This window comes from Gymnodraco acuticeps, unplaced genomic scaffold, assembly GCF_902827175.1.
Source record: "Gymnodraco acuticeps unplaced genomic scaffold, fGymAcu1.1, whole genome shotgun sequence".
NCBI classification, from domain to species: Eukaryota; Metazoa; Chordata; class Actinopteri; order Perciformes; family Bathydraconidae; genus Gymnodraco; species Gymnodraco acuticeps.
In genome coordinates this window covers 569,867-585,685 of record NW_022992289.1, presented here as the reverse complement: position 1 = coordinate 585,685, position 15,819 = coordinate 569,867, and the positions used below count along the sequence as shown (strand labels likewise).

Here is a 15,819-nt window from a genome sequence, read left to right as displayed (position 1 = left end):
ATGATTTCTTGAAGTGCAATATTTCAAGTTTCAGAAAATGATCTGAATACATGGAGTATTATAGGACTAAAGTAGCAGAAAATAAAAATACTCTATATACTGTATGTTGGCTACTGCTCAATTGTGCGCTATTATTTAACTTCCGCCTTTGACTGTCCAGAATTTCTTTATCTGATAATACCTTTGTAGCTGTGTCTTTAACAAGGAATTGTTTGTAATGCTCATTGCATGAAAACACACACTGTTAAATTATAGATGAAAATAAGATATCTGACCACTTTTATGAAATAACATTTTATGTACAGGCCTCACGCATTTACACGCCATAGCCTCAAGCAGAACATTAATACACTTTTTCACATTTTGGATTTCAAGTCAACCATGCATTTAAAAAATGTATGTCATAAGCTCTGTGTCTTTGGTAAACCATTGAGTTAACTCAAGCTTCAATTAAAAAAAAGAGTATTCAAGATTTAATCACATGATGAATCATTGGTTCATCCATTCTTTAGTTATTCCAAGATTCAAGTTGCTTTTGTAAATTCTGTTAACTTTATTAAGAGTTCACAGTTTTTAGTGCCGTTGTTTTCTGGAGTGATCACGATCTATGCTAAAACTCTAAACTCTGTTTAGGAAACCAGATCTTCAAATGTTCTAGTTAAAGTGTAGTTTATCAAAGCACATGGAATTGCTCTGACGAAGCTGGCTCCCATCCCATTATAATATCCTCTAATTCCTCCTCTTTCATATATCCCTAAAAGTCCTTGTAGTACACCTGAAGCTTGACGAGAATCTTGGCTGAAAGCTGTAAAACAAGACAAATTTGGATGAGTAAAACGTCTCAAATGGTTCCAAATAATCTTAAAATGTGTGACAGAAAATGGTGTACCTTGTGCTTGCTGCTGAGTTCGGATCACAGCCAGCGGGTAACTGGTAATTTGTCCAGAAGCAAAGGCCACAAAACTGAAGAAAAACAGTTTGGAGTCACTGTTGTAGGTGGGATGATTCCTTGCCCAGTTCATGATCGACTGCAACAAGAAGCAAACAGTTAATATATGTTTAAAATATTTCAGATGACCATATATTTGACCGTTGAGAGCTGAATTGTCTCACCTGATGAACTGCACACTCCACGCCTGCGTAGGGGATCATGCAGAGGACGCTGGGCTTGAATCCTCTGTAGAAGGAGGACAGCGACTCGTTTCTGTAGATGGATCGAGCGCATGCCACAACACCCTGGTAGGTGCCGGCCTGCTGCAGGTTCAACCTCACCTTCAGCACCTGTGGAGGAGATAAGAGGAGAGAGATTACTAAAATAAAACACTGTTTCACAAAATTACAAATGATAAGTTTCAGTTTATTATAGACATTGTTGGGATTAATGCAAACAACAGAGAGCAGTCTCAGGTCAAAAACAACTTCCATTTAAAGGGTCTATTATTTAAAGGTCTATTATGCTTTAAAAAAGGATGTTTTTTGCAAATGTCCATGTTGAGAATAAACAGGACTGTTTGAAACTGAAAATGTCTGATGTGAAAAGTTTATTAGAAGATCTAAGATGGTTTATACATAGGCCTACATGAACACTTTTGGTTTGCCTAGAAAAATAAAACGGGTTATTTTAGAAGCAGAGTAAACAGTAACATTTACCTGTGTCTTACTGAAATTAAACAATGTCACTAATCTGCATGACTTGGACTCAGAGGTCAACAACTATTGTGCGAAAAGTCCCCAAAGCATCACAGACAATGAATAACATAGACATCTGTTAAGTGACCTCTTTAAAGTGTCTATTCTCTTTAAGGAGAATGAGACACGCCAAAACGTTGACGCTTACATGGTAATTGTATTACCATTATAAATCACAAGGAGGGGTATAAGCAAGCACGATGGCCCATTCTGCTTTCAAGTACCAGAGCTATTGAAACTGCCTCAACAGAAGATGGGTCAGGGTTTAGGAGAAGGGTCTTGAGTATTCTGTAAATAAAGTTGTTATTTTTTTACATCAAATGTTCATGTCTATAAAGAAATGACGCCAAAAGATATCACTGTGCAATTTTTCTCTCTCAACTTTTTATCTCAATCTCAATCTTTATTTATTTATATAGCACATTTAAAACAACCTTCAGTTGACCAAAGTGCTGTACAGGCAGTAACTACAATATTAAATAACACAATGGGAGTACAATAATAAAACAATAATTAAAAACATAATGAAAAGCACAATAACTAGAAACATATAAAAAAAACAACAACAAAAAACACATACAAATATAAAAATGTAATGTTCAACTAGTATTACAATGTTTTTTGTTAGTCACAGTCATCGAAGAAGTACTCATGCATGAATGATGCATTAATGTGCTTTAATGTTGCAGCAGGTAAAGGTGGAGCTTAATTTATTTGTACAAGGAGAAGAGGAGGGGACCAAGAACAGAGCCCTGAGGGACCCCTGTAGTTAATTGACAAGGGTCGGACTCTGACCCTCTCCAAGTTACCCTGTAGGTACGGTCTTTGAGGTATGAGGTGAGGAGGGAAAGTGCAGAGCTTGAAACTCCAAGTTTTTAGAGAGTGCAACGGAGGATCTGATGGTTCACCGTGTCGAAAGACCTTATGAATGTTCATGTTCATCCTGCCGATAATGTCTAAAGCACCCAAGTGCTAAATATTATTCACAGTATTTGATACAACTTTTGAAAGAACATCCATAACATTCATCTGTTTGCAACTTATATCAATATTCCAATTACTTGTATATGGACTAGTCTGCACTATTTCTATTATATTCTATTTTATTTTATTTACTTGCACTATTATCTGTTTTATTGTTGTTGCACTGTTGGAGGAGCCTGTGACCTAAGATTTTCATTATCATAACTACACTGTAGCTATGCACAAATGACAGTAAAAGCCTTGAATCCTTGAAAAAAACAGAAATATATTCTGATTTGTTTGCAATAACTAAACCAAAGCATCATGATGTACCCAACTAGGACATTTGGACATTGATGATTTGTGTTAACCTGTAATGGGACACTGTTATTAAAATATGAGGACAGGACAGAGATGTTAAAGCACTCGACCTGCCTCAGATCTGTAATACCTCTAAAGGGTAGAAGGCAGCGTGGGCGACGGCCCCGGACACACAGCCCAACCCGAAGCGCTGCTGCACCGTCAGAGTCTGCTGCGTGCTGCTCTGCGTGTACGCCTTCATCTGCACAAAGTAGAGAAACTCTGAGTGAACTGCTGAATTATAAATAGGAAGCTACTGCATGAATAATTCACTATAGAGAGTTTTCCTGCGACTGCCTCACCTGGGCGTAGATAAGACACTGGAGCGTAGACTGTGGTGTTCCTTTCAGCACGTTGACGGCGTTGCCTTGCCACATCGACCGCAGACCACCAGCCCTCATCTCCGAAAAGCCCTGAGAGAAGGCTTTGGATCCATGAACCTGCAGAACACAGAAAATATCAGAAATATTAACTGCTTATAGAGACAGGGACAATACATGTGCAGTAACCTGAAAAAAAACCTTTGTTGAGGAAAAGAGGTACAGGTGCTATTTGAGGTCGCTGAAATACACTAGTATTGACAACAACTGTGAGATTTATTTATTAAAAGATGTTTATGATTTTGAAAATGTTGTTGTAGGTAATAACAAAGTGCCTAGGACATCATTTAGGCTTGTCTTCATTTTCATTGTGTCTTCTTTCCCAACACCTTGCACACAAATGAGTGCAATTCTTTTTAGCAACAAAGAAGTTTTAGAGAGTTTGAGAAGTCCTGTGGTGTCTTTGGAGGAGCATTAAGATGTGATCTGATAATCTTTTGTGTAGTTTACAAAGCCAAACATTAACATCTCAAACTGTGAAGAACAAAAACTCAGATAAGTGTTCTTTGTTGTTAAGTGCTGTCCCGGTTTGGTTGTACTGTGTCTTGAAGGTAAAGATAGCCTGTTATCAGCTAGTCTTCTTTGTTTTACATAATTTACCTGTTCCTGATACTTGAAGATCATTCAGTGCAGTTGCTTATGCTTCTCAAATCTTTAAAAAGTTTGCTTTGGAAACAGCTTGGTCTGTATCTCATAATGTTTCTCTGTAGCTGACAAAAAATAATAATAATTACTATCTGTATTTTTTTAAGAAAATTGTGAAATATGTGCATCCAGGGCTGTCATAATATCAGATGTTCAGTACATCTATCATGGTCAAAATAATTGATAGAAAGATTTTTCTAAAATATCCATAGAAAATCCCCAAAAATATCATCATTTATAAAGCCTACTTTAACATGCCTCAATTTGTTCAGGGTGATCCTTTTTTCATTTGTACATTATTGGCATTGCTGGAGAGAGAGACTTGAGATGTACATTGAGAACGACTGTTTCTCTGTAACTGTTATACGTAAGGAACTTGGAATTGCTATCAGAATTTGTAACCACATCTAACAGTATAACTTGTTTTGAATGCTGACAGATGCTGGTTTACATCATGATATCAAAGTTAAACTGACATGAAGAAATGTAGTGTCTTTGAGAAACCTTTAACGCCTGATGCTTCATGTGGTTTGGATTCTGTTCTCAAAGTCTATCAGAAGGTCATTTAACCAAGATAAACAAGCACAGATCATCTAAACTGCAAAGACCTTTGGGCTCAGATGGATGTGTTACATAGTCTAGATTTTATGGGATGCTTTAGAAGATAACACATATTCACGTTTATAAGTGTATCAGATCAGATAAACTAAGAAAAGGGATGTCAGTATCTCACTCTGTAAGGACTTGGTTGTTGGTTGGCAATCGAAGGGTTGCTGGTTAAAGTCACAATCAAAACAAAATACAGAGTAGCTGGAGGGGTGTCCTTTAGCTTCCTTCACCTAAACCGCAGAGTGCTCCATGGTGCCGAAACATTGGCAGGCTCTAACCCACTCCTTGAATGCAATTATATTTACCTGTATGTTTATGCATGTGTGTATTTCAGGCATTTGCCCAAAAATTGGAATTTCCCCCTGGGGATAAATAAAGGATGTCTTGTCTTAAGTCCATACATGCTTTTCCCTAACACCTGACCGTGGATCTAACCTGCAGTTGTGTCTTCAGACGGTCGATGGGGGCCGTCACAGTTCGGGACACAGCATCAGCCAGACCTGCTGCCAGAACAAACGTCCTCCACGCCCCAAAGCCCGACGCCTCCTCGGGGAACTCGATGGGCATGGCACGACTCTCGCCCACATCGAAAACCTGCAGAATGAGCATTCATCATCTTCTATTCTCTGGTATCACTAACGCTGAAGTAGATGTGTCACAGTTTCTGCACATCATCATCAAAAGTAACACAGTTGACCGTGAAGCTGCCAAAAAAGATCTTACCATACTGTGTTTCCATGACGACACCAGCTCCCCTATGTTGTCCACAGGGTTGAGGATGACGTGGTGCAGAAACTCAGCCCAGTCCACCGTCATGGAGCTGTCCTTATCCATCCTGGAGGATTAATAAACACGTGTTGGTTTGTTTTGATCACAGACTGTAATGAGCAGCTGTGTGATTTCATCATCAAACATCAGTATTAAGTTACCAAAAGACCCACTGATAAGATTTCAAAAGTTGCTGGTAATGTCCTTATTGATCAGTTGTGATAAAGCTCTTATGAGCCTTTATAATATCATAACGCACAGGTTTGCTTGTTAGTGAGTTCAAATTGAAGGTCCACAAAACATTCATTTATTCTTTTCTTACAACAGGATGGTCAAGATTATAATTTTTGACTAAAAGTAAGGAAACTATGACAACAATATGTTTACACCCTGAACTGCCTATATTACAAGAGTTTATTTGATATTATTAACAATATCTAGGTAATAAAGACGTGTATGACAAAGTAATCAGATTTCAGTCATATTGGGCTAAATTGATATGATTTTTGATTTAACAACCATTTGTTTGGTTGTTTATTTATTTTGTATTTTTGTTTGTACGTTTTGTATTGTTTACTGCTCATTTTCTTTTATAGTTTGAGCTTATGCATTTGCAAAAAGTGTATTATTGAAAAAGGTCTATGATGTAAAAACAAACTCATTTATGAAATACTCTCAATTCAGGAGCATGATCATATTTAAAACCTTTTCAAGTAATCTATGAGTTCTTACTAACCCATTATCACATGTAATATAAATACAATATAATATCCCCTGTAAAGGTGTGTGTTTCTTCTAAACTCAGGTAAACCCAGTGCTACAACTGATAAAGTCCTTTAAATACAACAAAATAATCCATGATGCAGTTGGATAAATATCTTACATTTGAATAATTTTTTTTGCATTCGGCTTTGATATGACCACTCCTAACTCCTTAAACAAACATATGATGTCCTCCTGGTCAATCACCCCTGATCAGAGAAGAAATGCACATGATTACAAACAGATAGGGCTCTTTGCGTTATCATATTTCAGGGAAGTGATACTGTAAACTCTATGAGTGCAACGGTCACAGTCAACAGGGCTGTACAGGGTGCTGTGTACCATAAACAAGGCATATCTACTTTTCCTTTCTGACCTTGAAAATATTATTTATTGTCGTAAAAATTCACATTAATAGCTGTTTATAAAGAAGATGAAAACATGTGACGACTCATCTTCTACATAAAACACATTGTTATGCTATAATTATTGTAATAATATTCATATATGATATTGTTATAAAAATAAGAAGAGTAATGCCTAAAAAAAAGATTAAAGACTCTAAACATGGGGTTAAATGTACGTTTTTAACAATACTTTTGCACTTTGTTGCATTCTCTTTTGTTTCCTTCATAAACAAAACATTATCAGACAAATGTCCCACTCACCACATTTGTTCTTGTCAAGGTCATGAAAGTGGATTTTCCATTTCCTCTCTCTGTCCATCATGTAACCGAGGAACTCTTTATAATCCAACAGGCCATCTTTGTTTTTGTCATAAGATTCAATGATATTCTAGGAGAAAGTCAGCAGGTGTGTTGATTAGTGAATGAATGAATGACATAAGGGTATAGCCTTGTGTATTGCTGTTTAGATAAACATGTATGCATTTGCAACATTACCTGGACCTTTCCATCAGCTGAGAGGATCCCATGCTTCCTCATTTCGTCTTGGAGCTCCGACATTGAAACGAATCCATCGTCGTTTTGATCCAGTTTAGAAAATAAACCACGAAACTGATCCATGGTGCATTTAGAAACAAGTCAACCCCAGTTTTAAAAAAATATGTTTCAAAAAGATGCACTCTTCTTCATCAAGGGAGAAATGCATGCATTGATAAATCATCAGATATTATTGAGCTGCAGCTCTGCTCGGACGCTGACTCATTGGCAGCAGTGCTCAGTGCCAATGCAGCAGAAATGCTTACTTTATCTCAAAGAGAATGACTAATTCCCTCTATGGTGCAGCAGGTGGCGCTGCTGCTGCGAGAGAGCCCACCACCATCCATCATCACTGTGCCCTCTCCTCTACATCCTGAACCTGCTAGTGTTCACCAACAACACACAGGGAATTGTAGCAATACAAGGAAATATATGAACATGTAGGCTACTTGATGTTGTGTTGCTTGTGGTGGCAAAAAGGAAATAACTTTATCTTGGCTTAAACCACTGCAACCAATCATAGACAAACGTGTTGTGTTGAGGCAAGTGGATACAATGGGAATTATCTGGAAGCTGAGGTAGGAATCAGTGAAACACACTCGCACACACACAAATGTACAAAATAAAAGTACAGTAAAGTACAATAAACTAGAATAATATCAATATTCTGCCTCTGTTGGTCAGTGGTTTATGTGAAGAACATGATCATTTTAGAAAATAAAATGTGCGTTAAAATATACAAATTATATATTTAGGCTACATAAAAATAAGTAATAATAATACTTCTACACACATTAGTACATTATATTAAACAAAGAAAACCAATTTATTTTTAACAAAGTTGAGGCGTTATCATGTCTATCATATGTGAATACGCATTGCATAGCCTATCCCATTTCACCTGTGTTAATCTCATATTATATCACACACACACACACACACACACACACACACACACACACACACCCACACACACACACACACACACACACACACACACACACACACACACACACACACACACGTACACACACACACACACACACGTACACGCGTGTACACGCACACACACACACACACACGTACACACACACACACACACACACACACACACACACACACACACACACACACACACACTCACCGGAAGCAGAATTATTTCATATTTCTGAGCTTGACGTTGGCTCTGCGGATGGATGCGGGGAGGAGGAGGGAGCCGAGGCTATTTAAAGAGGGTCATCCAGTCACGGATAAATAGCAGAAGGTCCTCCGCGCTGACTAACTGTCTCTAAATGTTTTTTCATCCGGCTCTGTGTGTCTGTCTGCGGCTTCATGTGTCCAGACTGAGCCTCTGCTGACAGCCATCCGACGACCAGCACTGCATACATCCCCTGCAAGGGTCTTTCGTGGTCGTTTTTACAAGGGGATATAAGTATACTTGGGGGTAAAAATGGGTAAAGATTACTATAAAACGCTGGGCATCTCCAAAGGAGCCACAGAGGAGGATATTAAGAAAGCTTACAGAAAACAGGCGTTGAAATGGCATCCGGACAAAAACAAGTCTGCATCAGCCGAGGAGAAATTTAAGGAAATCGCTGAAGCATATGAAGTGCTGAGTGATCCGAAGAAAAGAGAAGTTTATGACCAGTATGGAGAGGAAGGTAAGGTGTTTTTATTATTTTAATGTAATTATATTTTGTGTCACACCTTCAATATACCGGTAAAATCCCGTTACAAAGCCGGATTGACTGGATGTAAAGCACAGCTGGCCTTAATTCAAGTCTCTCTGTAACCAGCAGGGTTAAAAACAGCTGTTCAGCACATCATAGGCCTAGATCTGTGCATCTATTATAAGAATGATCAAATGCACCATATCTGCAGTTATAATAAGCCCCTGTTATGAGAGAAATAAAGGCCTGTCACCATTTCCAGCTCAGACTTTCTTACAAATGTGTTTAATATATATTGTTTTATTTGACAGGGATAGTGCATATATATAGCTATAAACTAATTTACATCTGAATTGAATTGATCATATCAAAGCATTTGTGCACAGTAGGCTATGTCGTATCTGAATCTGAACAGATGGTAATGGGTGGGAAGCATGATGTGAGGAAGGAGAACATATCACAGATAATCTCCTAAAGCTCCTATATAGGCCTATAAGAAACTAAATGAGGCATAGTAAGCTTTTTTACCATTTCATTTAGCAAGTGTGCAACACATCTTAAGGAAATGTGTACACTATGTCTCCTTTAAAGGCTCACTCAATCCATGCAACAGAGTATCTGTGTTTTTTATAAATTGGTGATAACATGAGTGAACACCTGAGTATATGATATATAAAATCAACTAAAATGGAAGATGTTGAGAGTGTATGGTCTCAGTATGTGTCCGGCATAGACTGTCCATTAAAAGACACAACATTTGACCTACATTTACAAGTGTTGTAGACTCATTAGGATCATTCTTATGTAAGGGAACATGACACTGAGGCTTGTTAACAGATTAATGATAATAACACATTTTTTTTCTAATTACATAATAAGAAATGTATCTTTGGTGAGGCATAATACAGCATTTTTGACCACTTTCCCCTGAAACTAACCTTATGATTCATACATTATTGAAATAGCTTGTTACAAGAGGACTTAACAATTCAATTCTACTGTCTTGGGGACTGGATGGTCAATGTATGCATCATGTGTGGAATAAAGCTATCACACTGTTGAATGTTGATGACTGATGGATCATTCTATCTCCCATCAGGTCTCAAGGGAGGAAACGGGCCCACGGATGGACCGGGCAACACCTTCACCTACACCTTCCATGGAGACCCTCACGCCACCTTCGCCACTTTCTTTGGTGGCTCCAACCCCTTCGATATGTTCTTTGGGCGTAAAGCAAACGGTCGAGACGACGACGACATGGAGGTGGACGGAAACGACCCCTTTGGTTCCTTCAGTAACTTCAACATGAACGGCTTCCCTCGAGACCCTCACAGTGGACCTGGAGGGCCACGCAGGAAACAGGACCCTGCCATCATCCATGAACTGAGGGTCACCCTGGAAGAGGTCTTCCACGGCTGCACCAAGAAGATGAAAATCTCTCGCAAGAGGCTAAATCCAGACGGCAGGACCATGCGCAACGAGGATAAGATTCTCACTATCGAGATCAAGCGAGGCTGGAAAGAGGGAACCAAGATCACGTTCCCGCGGGAGGGGGACGAGTCGTCCAATACCATTCCTGCGGACATTGTTTTCGTCATCAAGGACAAGCCACACCCTCACTTTAGGCGGGAGGGCTCAAACATTGTGTATCCTGTGCGTGTCAGTTTAAGACAGGTGAGTTATTTTCTGTTCTGGCACCCACTCATGACTGTGTGTTGTATTATTAGAGTCTGATAGATGGATTAGTCACACACAGGGGTGTTTCAGATCAAGCTCATATTTATTTTAGAGTGCTGCTTTAATGCTCTGATGTTCAAAACAGGTGGATTCCCTTAAAAGTGGTTTCCCCTGGAAAGTACATGTGTCCTGAATGAGCTAGTACGAAACTAAACACACACTTTGTCTTATGTAATCTTCAACATTGAGAAATAGGAGCCGTTTCACAGGGAGGGCAGAGAGGCGTTCGCCGCCCACATGCAGACATTTCAAGATGTACTTTTATGGTTCCTCCTACTCTCCTCAACACTTTGAGATCTCAGTGCTTCAGCTCTGCATATGTGAGCAATACATGCGAACAGCAGCCGATCAGCTCTGTGCGACGTCAATCATCACTTGTTTTATCAGTCACGTTAAAGGTTTCCGATCACATAGCTTCATTTCTTTGCTTTTCTTTTCTGCTAAAACATATTTTACAACTATACTCAAATAGAATATATCAACATGACTTTAATCTGACCTCCAAGAACACTTTCCACAGCATGTCATAGTCTTCCTCAGAAATACAAGAGAAAGCACAATGATTATATCCAACTCCAAATACGATCTTTGAATAGAGAGATTACGGACAGCTGCTATTATGTGATGACAACTGAGCAATCTCCTCGACAGCTGAGCAAACTGCATCCAATAATATAGACTGTTGATGTGTTTATGGATCTTAAATGAACCTTATGTAAAGATTATTTTGAAACAACAGTCGTATAATTTGCTCAGTGTTCAATTAACTAGGTCTAGTTGTTCAATTATCTTAGCTTTTTGTGTGGGTCTGTGAATAAATATACAAGTCATTTATAATTGTGGTAAACTCTTATAATAAATCATGTCAAATATATTCATACATTTCCATATACACTGAGCGCCATGTAGCAACATCTTTAAGGGTATTTAAAGCCGAATATGGTAGATATTCAGAATGCAGGTTTTAGTGTGTTGGTTGAGGAAATCATTTAGCCAAAACCCAAAATGTAAAATGTTACAAAATCCACACATTTGCTTATCAGCAGATTGTGTCAATGTACAATTGGACGATCAGCAACAAAACTAATGCAATATAAAAAAGTTGGGAATAATTAAATATGATCCTTTCTCCACTTTTAGCTGAATTAGTGACATGAACATTTTCTATTGTTAAAAAACAACATTGTCAACATTGTCAAATTGTTCACAATGATTGTTCAAATCTAAAAATAGATAATAGATCATTTTGGTTCATGTAATATATAGCAGTAGATCATTTGCCCTACTTATCAGTTTATTAATTTTTTTGTGATTTTTTGTACATCTGCTATATTGTGTTGATATCAGAACATATTCTTACTAATATTCACTTAAAGAATATATCAGAGTTTACTTCAGATTCAGTTGTTATTTTTCCTACATCATGTCTGGGTTGCTGTTTCTCACACTGACTTCCATGTTCCTGTGTTTTTCAGTCATTGTGTGGATGCTCTGTTACCGTGTCGACGATAGACGGGAACTCGTGCAACATGAAGATCACGGACGTCATCAAGCCTGGCATGAGAAGGACTGTCGCCGGGCAGGGTCTCCCCGTACCCAAAAACCCAGAGCAGAGAGGAGACCTGGTGGTGGAGCTGGACGTTAACTTCCCCGACACGCTGCCCGGAAACGCCAAGGACGTCCTGAAGCGACATTTACCTACTTAGGAAGAACAACAAGGACTAGACGAGAGAAAAATAACACATGACAGCCCTTTACACACACACACACACACACACACACACACACACACACACACACACACACACACACACACACACACACACACACACACACACACACACACACACACACACACACACACACACACACACACACACACACACACACACACACACACACACACACACACACACACACACACACACACACACACACACACACACACACACACACACACACTGAGAGTTCACAGATAGACCCCCACAATGATTGTGCAATTTCTACTTAAATCTTTCTATTTTTAGCATATTGGCAGATATAATGTGTTGACGTAAAAATTGGCCGAAAAGCAACAAAACTAATTGTAACATAGAAAAGCTTAATTCAAGGCATTCATCTAGTTTTTCCTCCTGAATACTGAGAATTGTATTAAGGTCTAATAACCGACAACTTTGAGTCGTAGCACCCTATTGTAATCAACATGATTATTGTAATTATATATATATTTATATAATGAATTGGTTTGTTCCCCCTAATAAGTCTACATTTTGAGGACATTTTATACAAATAAATTAAATGTCCTGCTCAATACATTTCTTGGTCACATTTCTTAAAACTTAAAACTGTTTAATGTAATGTAAAAATATCATATTGGCCTAAATTATCTGACATTTTAAAACTGAATTAGGATGTGAGGATTAAAGTTCACAGGTACGAGATTAATAGGCAAACACGTGTTAATGTGTTTACAGTAAAGGACGTCCTAAAACGACATGTACCTTCTTTGACAAGAACAAAGACTAAACGAGGGGAGAAAAGCAGTCGCCCACGTTAACAAACCCACACACACACACACACACACACACACACACACACACACACACACACACACACACACACACACACACACACACACACACACACCACACTGAGATTTCACAGATGGAACCCCTGCGACGAATGTGCAATTTCTATTTCTATTTTTGAGCTATGCGGTGTTTGTATGAATACCATGCATGCTGCCGAGTTGATATCAGTGCAAGACATGAAAGATTGTCTGGATTGTTGATATCTGAAAGAAACACACTTTATGTATGTGGCAACAATCACTTTATCGTTTTGTTTGTTGAAATTTTTTTTGTAGTGAGTCTACAGTTGCCAGAAAAATGAACATAACTGGAGTGCTTAACTTTTTTCTGACAGGCTTCATTACTGACATTTTTACTTGTAATTCAGTGTTTATTTTGTCGTGTAGTAGAGCTGCAATGATATATTGATTGACAGAACAAATATTAGCCAACTATTTTTGATAATCATACATTGTCTTGCAAAAATGGTTTTAAAAAAATGCTCTTTTCAGTCTCTCCAATATGGAGATGTTCTGCTTGTCTCTGTTTTATATTTGACTAAACTATATATATTTATGTTTTTGGACTGACGAAACAAGATATTTATAGGCAACACCTTTGAGAAACTCGGATGCACATTTTTAAGTTTCAGATCTAACGATTAATTGTTTTTAAATAAAAAATGATAGTAATGGTCTATTGCAGCCCAGCACCATGTAGAGATAAAACCCTCAATTTGGAGGCTGTCTTAAAATCTGTGTGCAGGTTACTCAAATGAAAACATGGTTGAATGAAATGGATTGTCTTGTGTGCATCTTAGAGTTATATGTGAAGAAATTGTACTTGAATTTTAAAATAAATATTTCCACATGAAATCAAGAGCTGTTTTTGTGATGAATCCTCCTCCCTGGAATATGCCTATATTTATAGTCAATTAGCAGATAGAAATAGTTCTCTTCTGACTTACTTTTAGCAGTGAAATGGGAATTGTTGACGTAAAGCTTATATACCAGGGGTGTCAAACTCAAATACACAGTGGGCCAAAATTAAAAAATGGGTACTAGTCGAGGGCCGGACTGGTTCAATGTTTATTGCAAAACTTATTGAAATGAACTTATTGCACATATTAAACCTGGAACTAACAAAGCTTAAATTATTGCCTATAAAAACAACATGAAACATCAGTTGCATTCATTTCTTATGGCTCTATCTGCAGCTTTTCCGGAGTCATTTCTTATGATTACATTTTTACACAGGCCAACAACAGCTTCAACAAAACTATTTCCCTCAAAGAACAAACCAAACATGCCCTGTTGTCGCAAGAAACAAAGTGCAGAAGGAAACATCCATTAAACTCAGTTTGCTGCTCTGTGATGCTAGTTCAAGCCAGATACTTGGCATCTCATCTTGGGTGCAAGTTCATCAATGTTTGGGGTCAGGCTCTGAGCGGAGGAGACCCTCAGGATGGAGTGAAGGTGTGCGTGCAATATACCGGCGGGCCAGATCTAATAGTAATTTAAAAATTATCCTGCGGGCCGAAATTAAATCCACTAAGGGCCTGATTTGGCCCCCGGGCCTTGAGTTTGACACATGTGTTTCATTTTTTATGTGCAATTAAAAATATTTTTGACTGGATGTAATGCTTATACTAATGACGAAACTATGAATGTGTAAATATAGCTTTGTGGTCTCAGCTGCTGGAGATTAGCTGCCAACACAGAGGCCTCTTCTGTATGTTTTCCCACCAGGGGACGCCACATCACTCACCACGGCTCAGGGGCCACAGAGGAGTGACCCTCTATATAATAGAGGGCCACTTAACTGCTGACATTTGTGCTAATTATAGTTCAATCCGTCTTAAATCAACTGTTATTTATTTTTGGATTAATTCATCTTTATGCAAGGTCCTTGTTTAATAATACAAACATATTTTAAAGCCAAATAAGTTTCATTTTTTCAGGATTTTTTTGTTGCGTTTCTAACTCCAAAGTCCAAAGTATTCTGATTATTTAATTTAGTAGAAGTTCCAATAATACAACGAAAAAGCGACATACGAGATTTACTATTTTACATCAAGTTTTTGGATTAATATTAATGCTGCTTTATATGTTGCATTTTGCTTTTGCAGACAAAGGTTGTGCTCATATCAACTTCAAAAACACCTACATATTCAATGTATCGCAAACATTCATAAAACCTAAAATCTGAAATCTGAAAGGTAACTAAAGCTGTACAAATTATTATTGTACTTTTTAAGAGTTGCGGTAACAATACATCCCTTTTCAAATGAAGTGGAGTAGAATAATAATGTAGCATAAGGGAAAAACTCAAATAAAGAAAAAGTATCTCACAATTGTACTTAGGTACATTACTAGAGTAGAAAGTAAAATGTTCTATCTTTATAAAACATGTGTTAGATTATTTTCTAAAAGAAGACAGAAGACAAAGCCTCTGGAATACAAATTGTTCTTTTTGCTAGAACAGATTTGTCACACATCAATATGTGTGTGTGAGAGATTTGTGCAAATGATGAGTCACTATCATCCACGGAGGGTGGAGGGTAAACACTGCTCCTTCTATGTGTGTGAGACTGATGCTGATGTTAAACTGTGGTATCAAAAAGAGGAAAAATATAGTGTTTGTTAAAGGGGAAAACATTAAGACAACACAACAAAAACAAATAAACCCCTTTTGTTTGTTTCAGTGGAGGAAATAATGCTCAGAT

The 15,819-nt window shown here is 37.9% G+C and overlaps 2 protein-coding genes across 3 annotated transcripts; one reads left to right on the top strand and one right to left on the bottom strand.

Annotated features, from left to right (window-relative positions):
* Positions 1-280: 280 nt before the first annotated feature.
* On the bottom strand, positions 281-8,294 carry slc25a24l (solute carrier family 25 member 24, like). 2 transcript variants are annotated; one of them, XM_034207847.1, is made up of 11 exons: positions 8,262-8,294; positions 7,079-7,192; positions 6,845-6,971; positions 6,298-6,385; positions 5,370-5,481; positions 5,082-5,240; positions 3,315-3,452; positions 3,104-3,214; positions 1,114-1,281; positions 890-1,028; positions 281-805 (listed from the first exon to the last, which is right to left on the bottom strand). In XM_034207847.1, the coding sequence occupies exons 2-11, from the start codon at positions 7,139-7,141 to the stop codon at positions 630-632; spliced, it is 1,281 nt and encodes a 426-aa protein (XP_034063738.1). In that variant the 5' UTR covers positions 7,142-7,192; positions 8,262-8,294; the 3' UTR covers positions 281-629. The 2 variants fall into 2 exon arrangements, with proteins under 2 accessions (XP_034063738.1, XP_034063737.1); XM_034207846.1 differs by lacking the exon at positions 8,262-8,294 and having other exon boundaries at positions 7,079-7,338.
* Positions 8,265-13,973, top strand: dnajb4 (DnaJ heat shock protein family (Hsp40) member B4). Its single transcript, XM_034207848.1, has 3 exons — positions 8,265-8,778; positions 9,887-10,461; positions 12,000-13,973. The coding sequence occupies exons 1-3, from the start codon at positions 8,568-8,570 to the stop codon at positions 12,228-12,230; spliced, it is 1,017 nt and encodes a 338-aa protein (XP_034063739.1). The 5' UTR covers positions 8,265-8,567; the 3' UTR covers positions 12,231-13,973.
* Positions 13,974-15,819: the final 1,846 nt, after the last annotated feature.

Excerpts from the sequence above, each read along its gene's own strand:
- dnajb4 (XM_034207848.1), top strand. The coding sequence starts at position 8,568 with ATGGGTAAAGATTACTATAAAACGCTGGGCATCTCCAAAGGAGCCACA. Across the intron at positions 8,779-9,886 it reads TGACCAGTATGGAGAGGAAG|GTCTCAAGGGAGGAAACGGG; the intron begins GTAAGGTGTTTT and ends ATCTCCCATCAG. Across the intron at positions 10,462-11,999 it reads TGCGTGTCAGTTTAAGACAG|TCATTGTGTGGATGCTCTGT; the intron begins GTGAGTTATTTT and ends TGTGTTTTTCAG.
- slc25a24l (XM_034207846.1), bottom strand. The coding sequence starts at position 7,201 with ATGGATCAGTTTCGTGGTTTATTTTCTAAACTGGATCAAAACGACGAT. Across the intron at positions 6,386-6,844 it reads CCTTGACAAGAACAAATGTG|GGGTGATTGACCAGGAGGAC; the intron begins GTGAGTGGGACA and ends TTCTCTGATCAG. Across the intron at positions 1,029-1,113 it reads TGGAGTGTGCAGTTCATCAG|TCGATCATGAACTGGGCAAG; the intron begins GTGAGACAATTC and ends TTCTTGTTGCAG.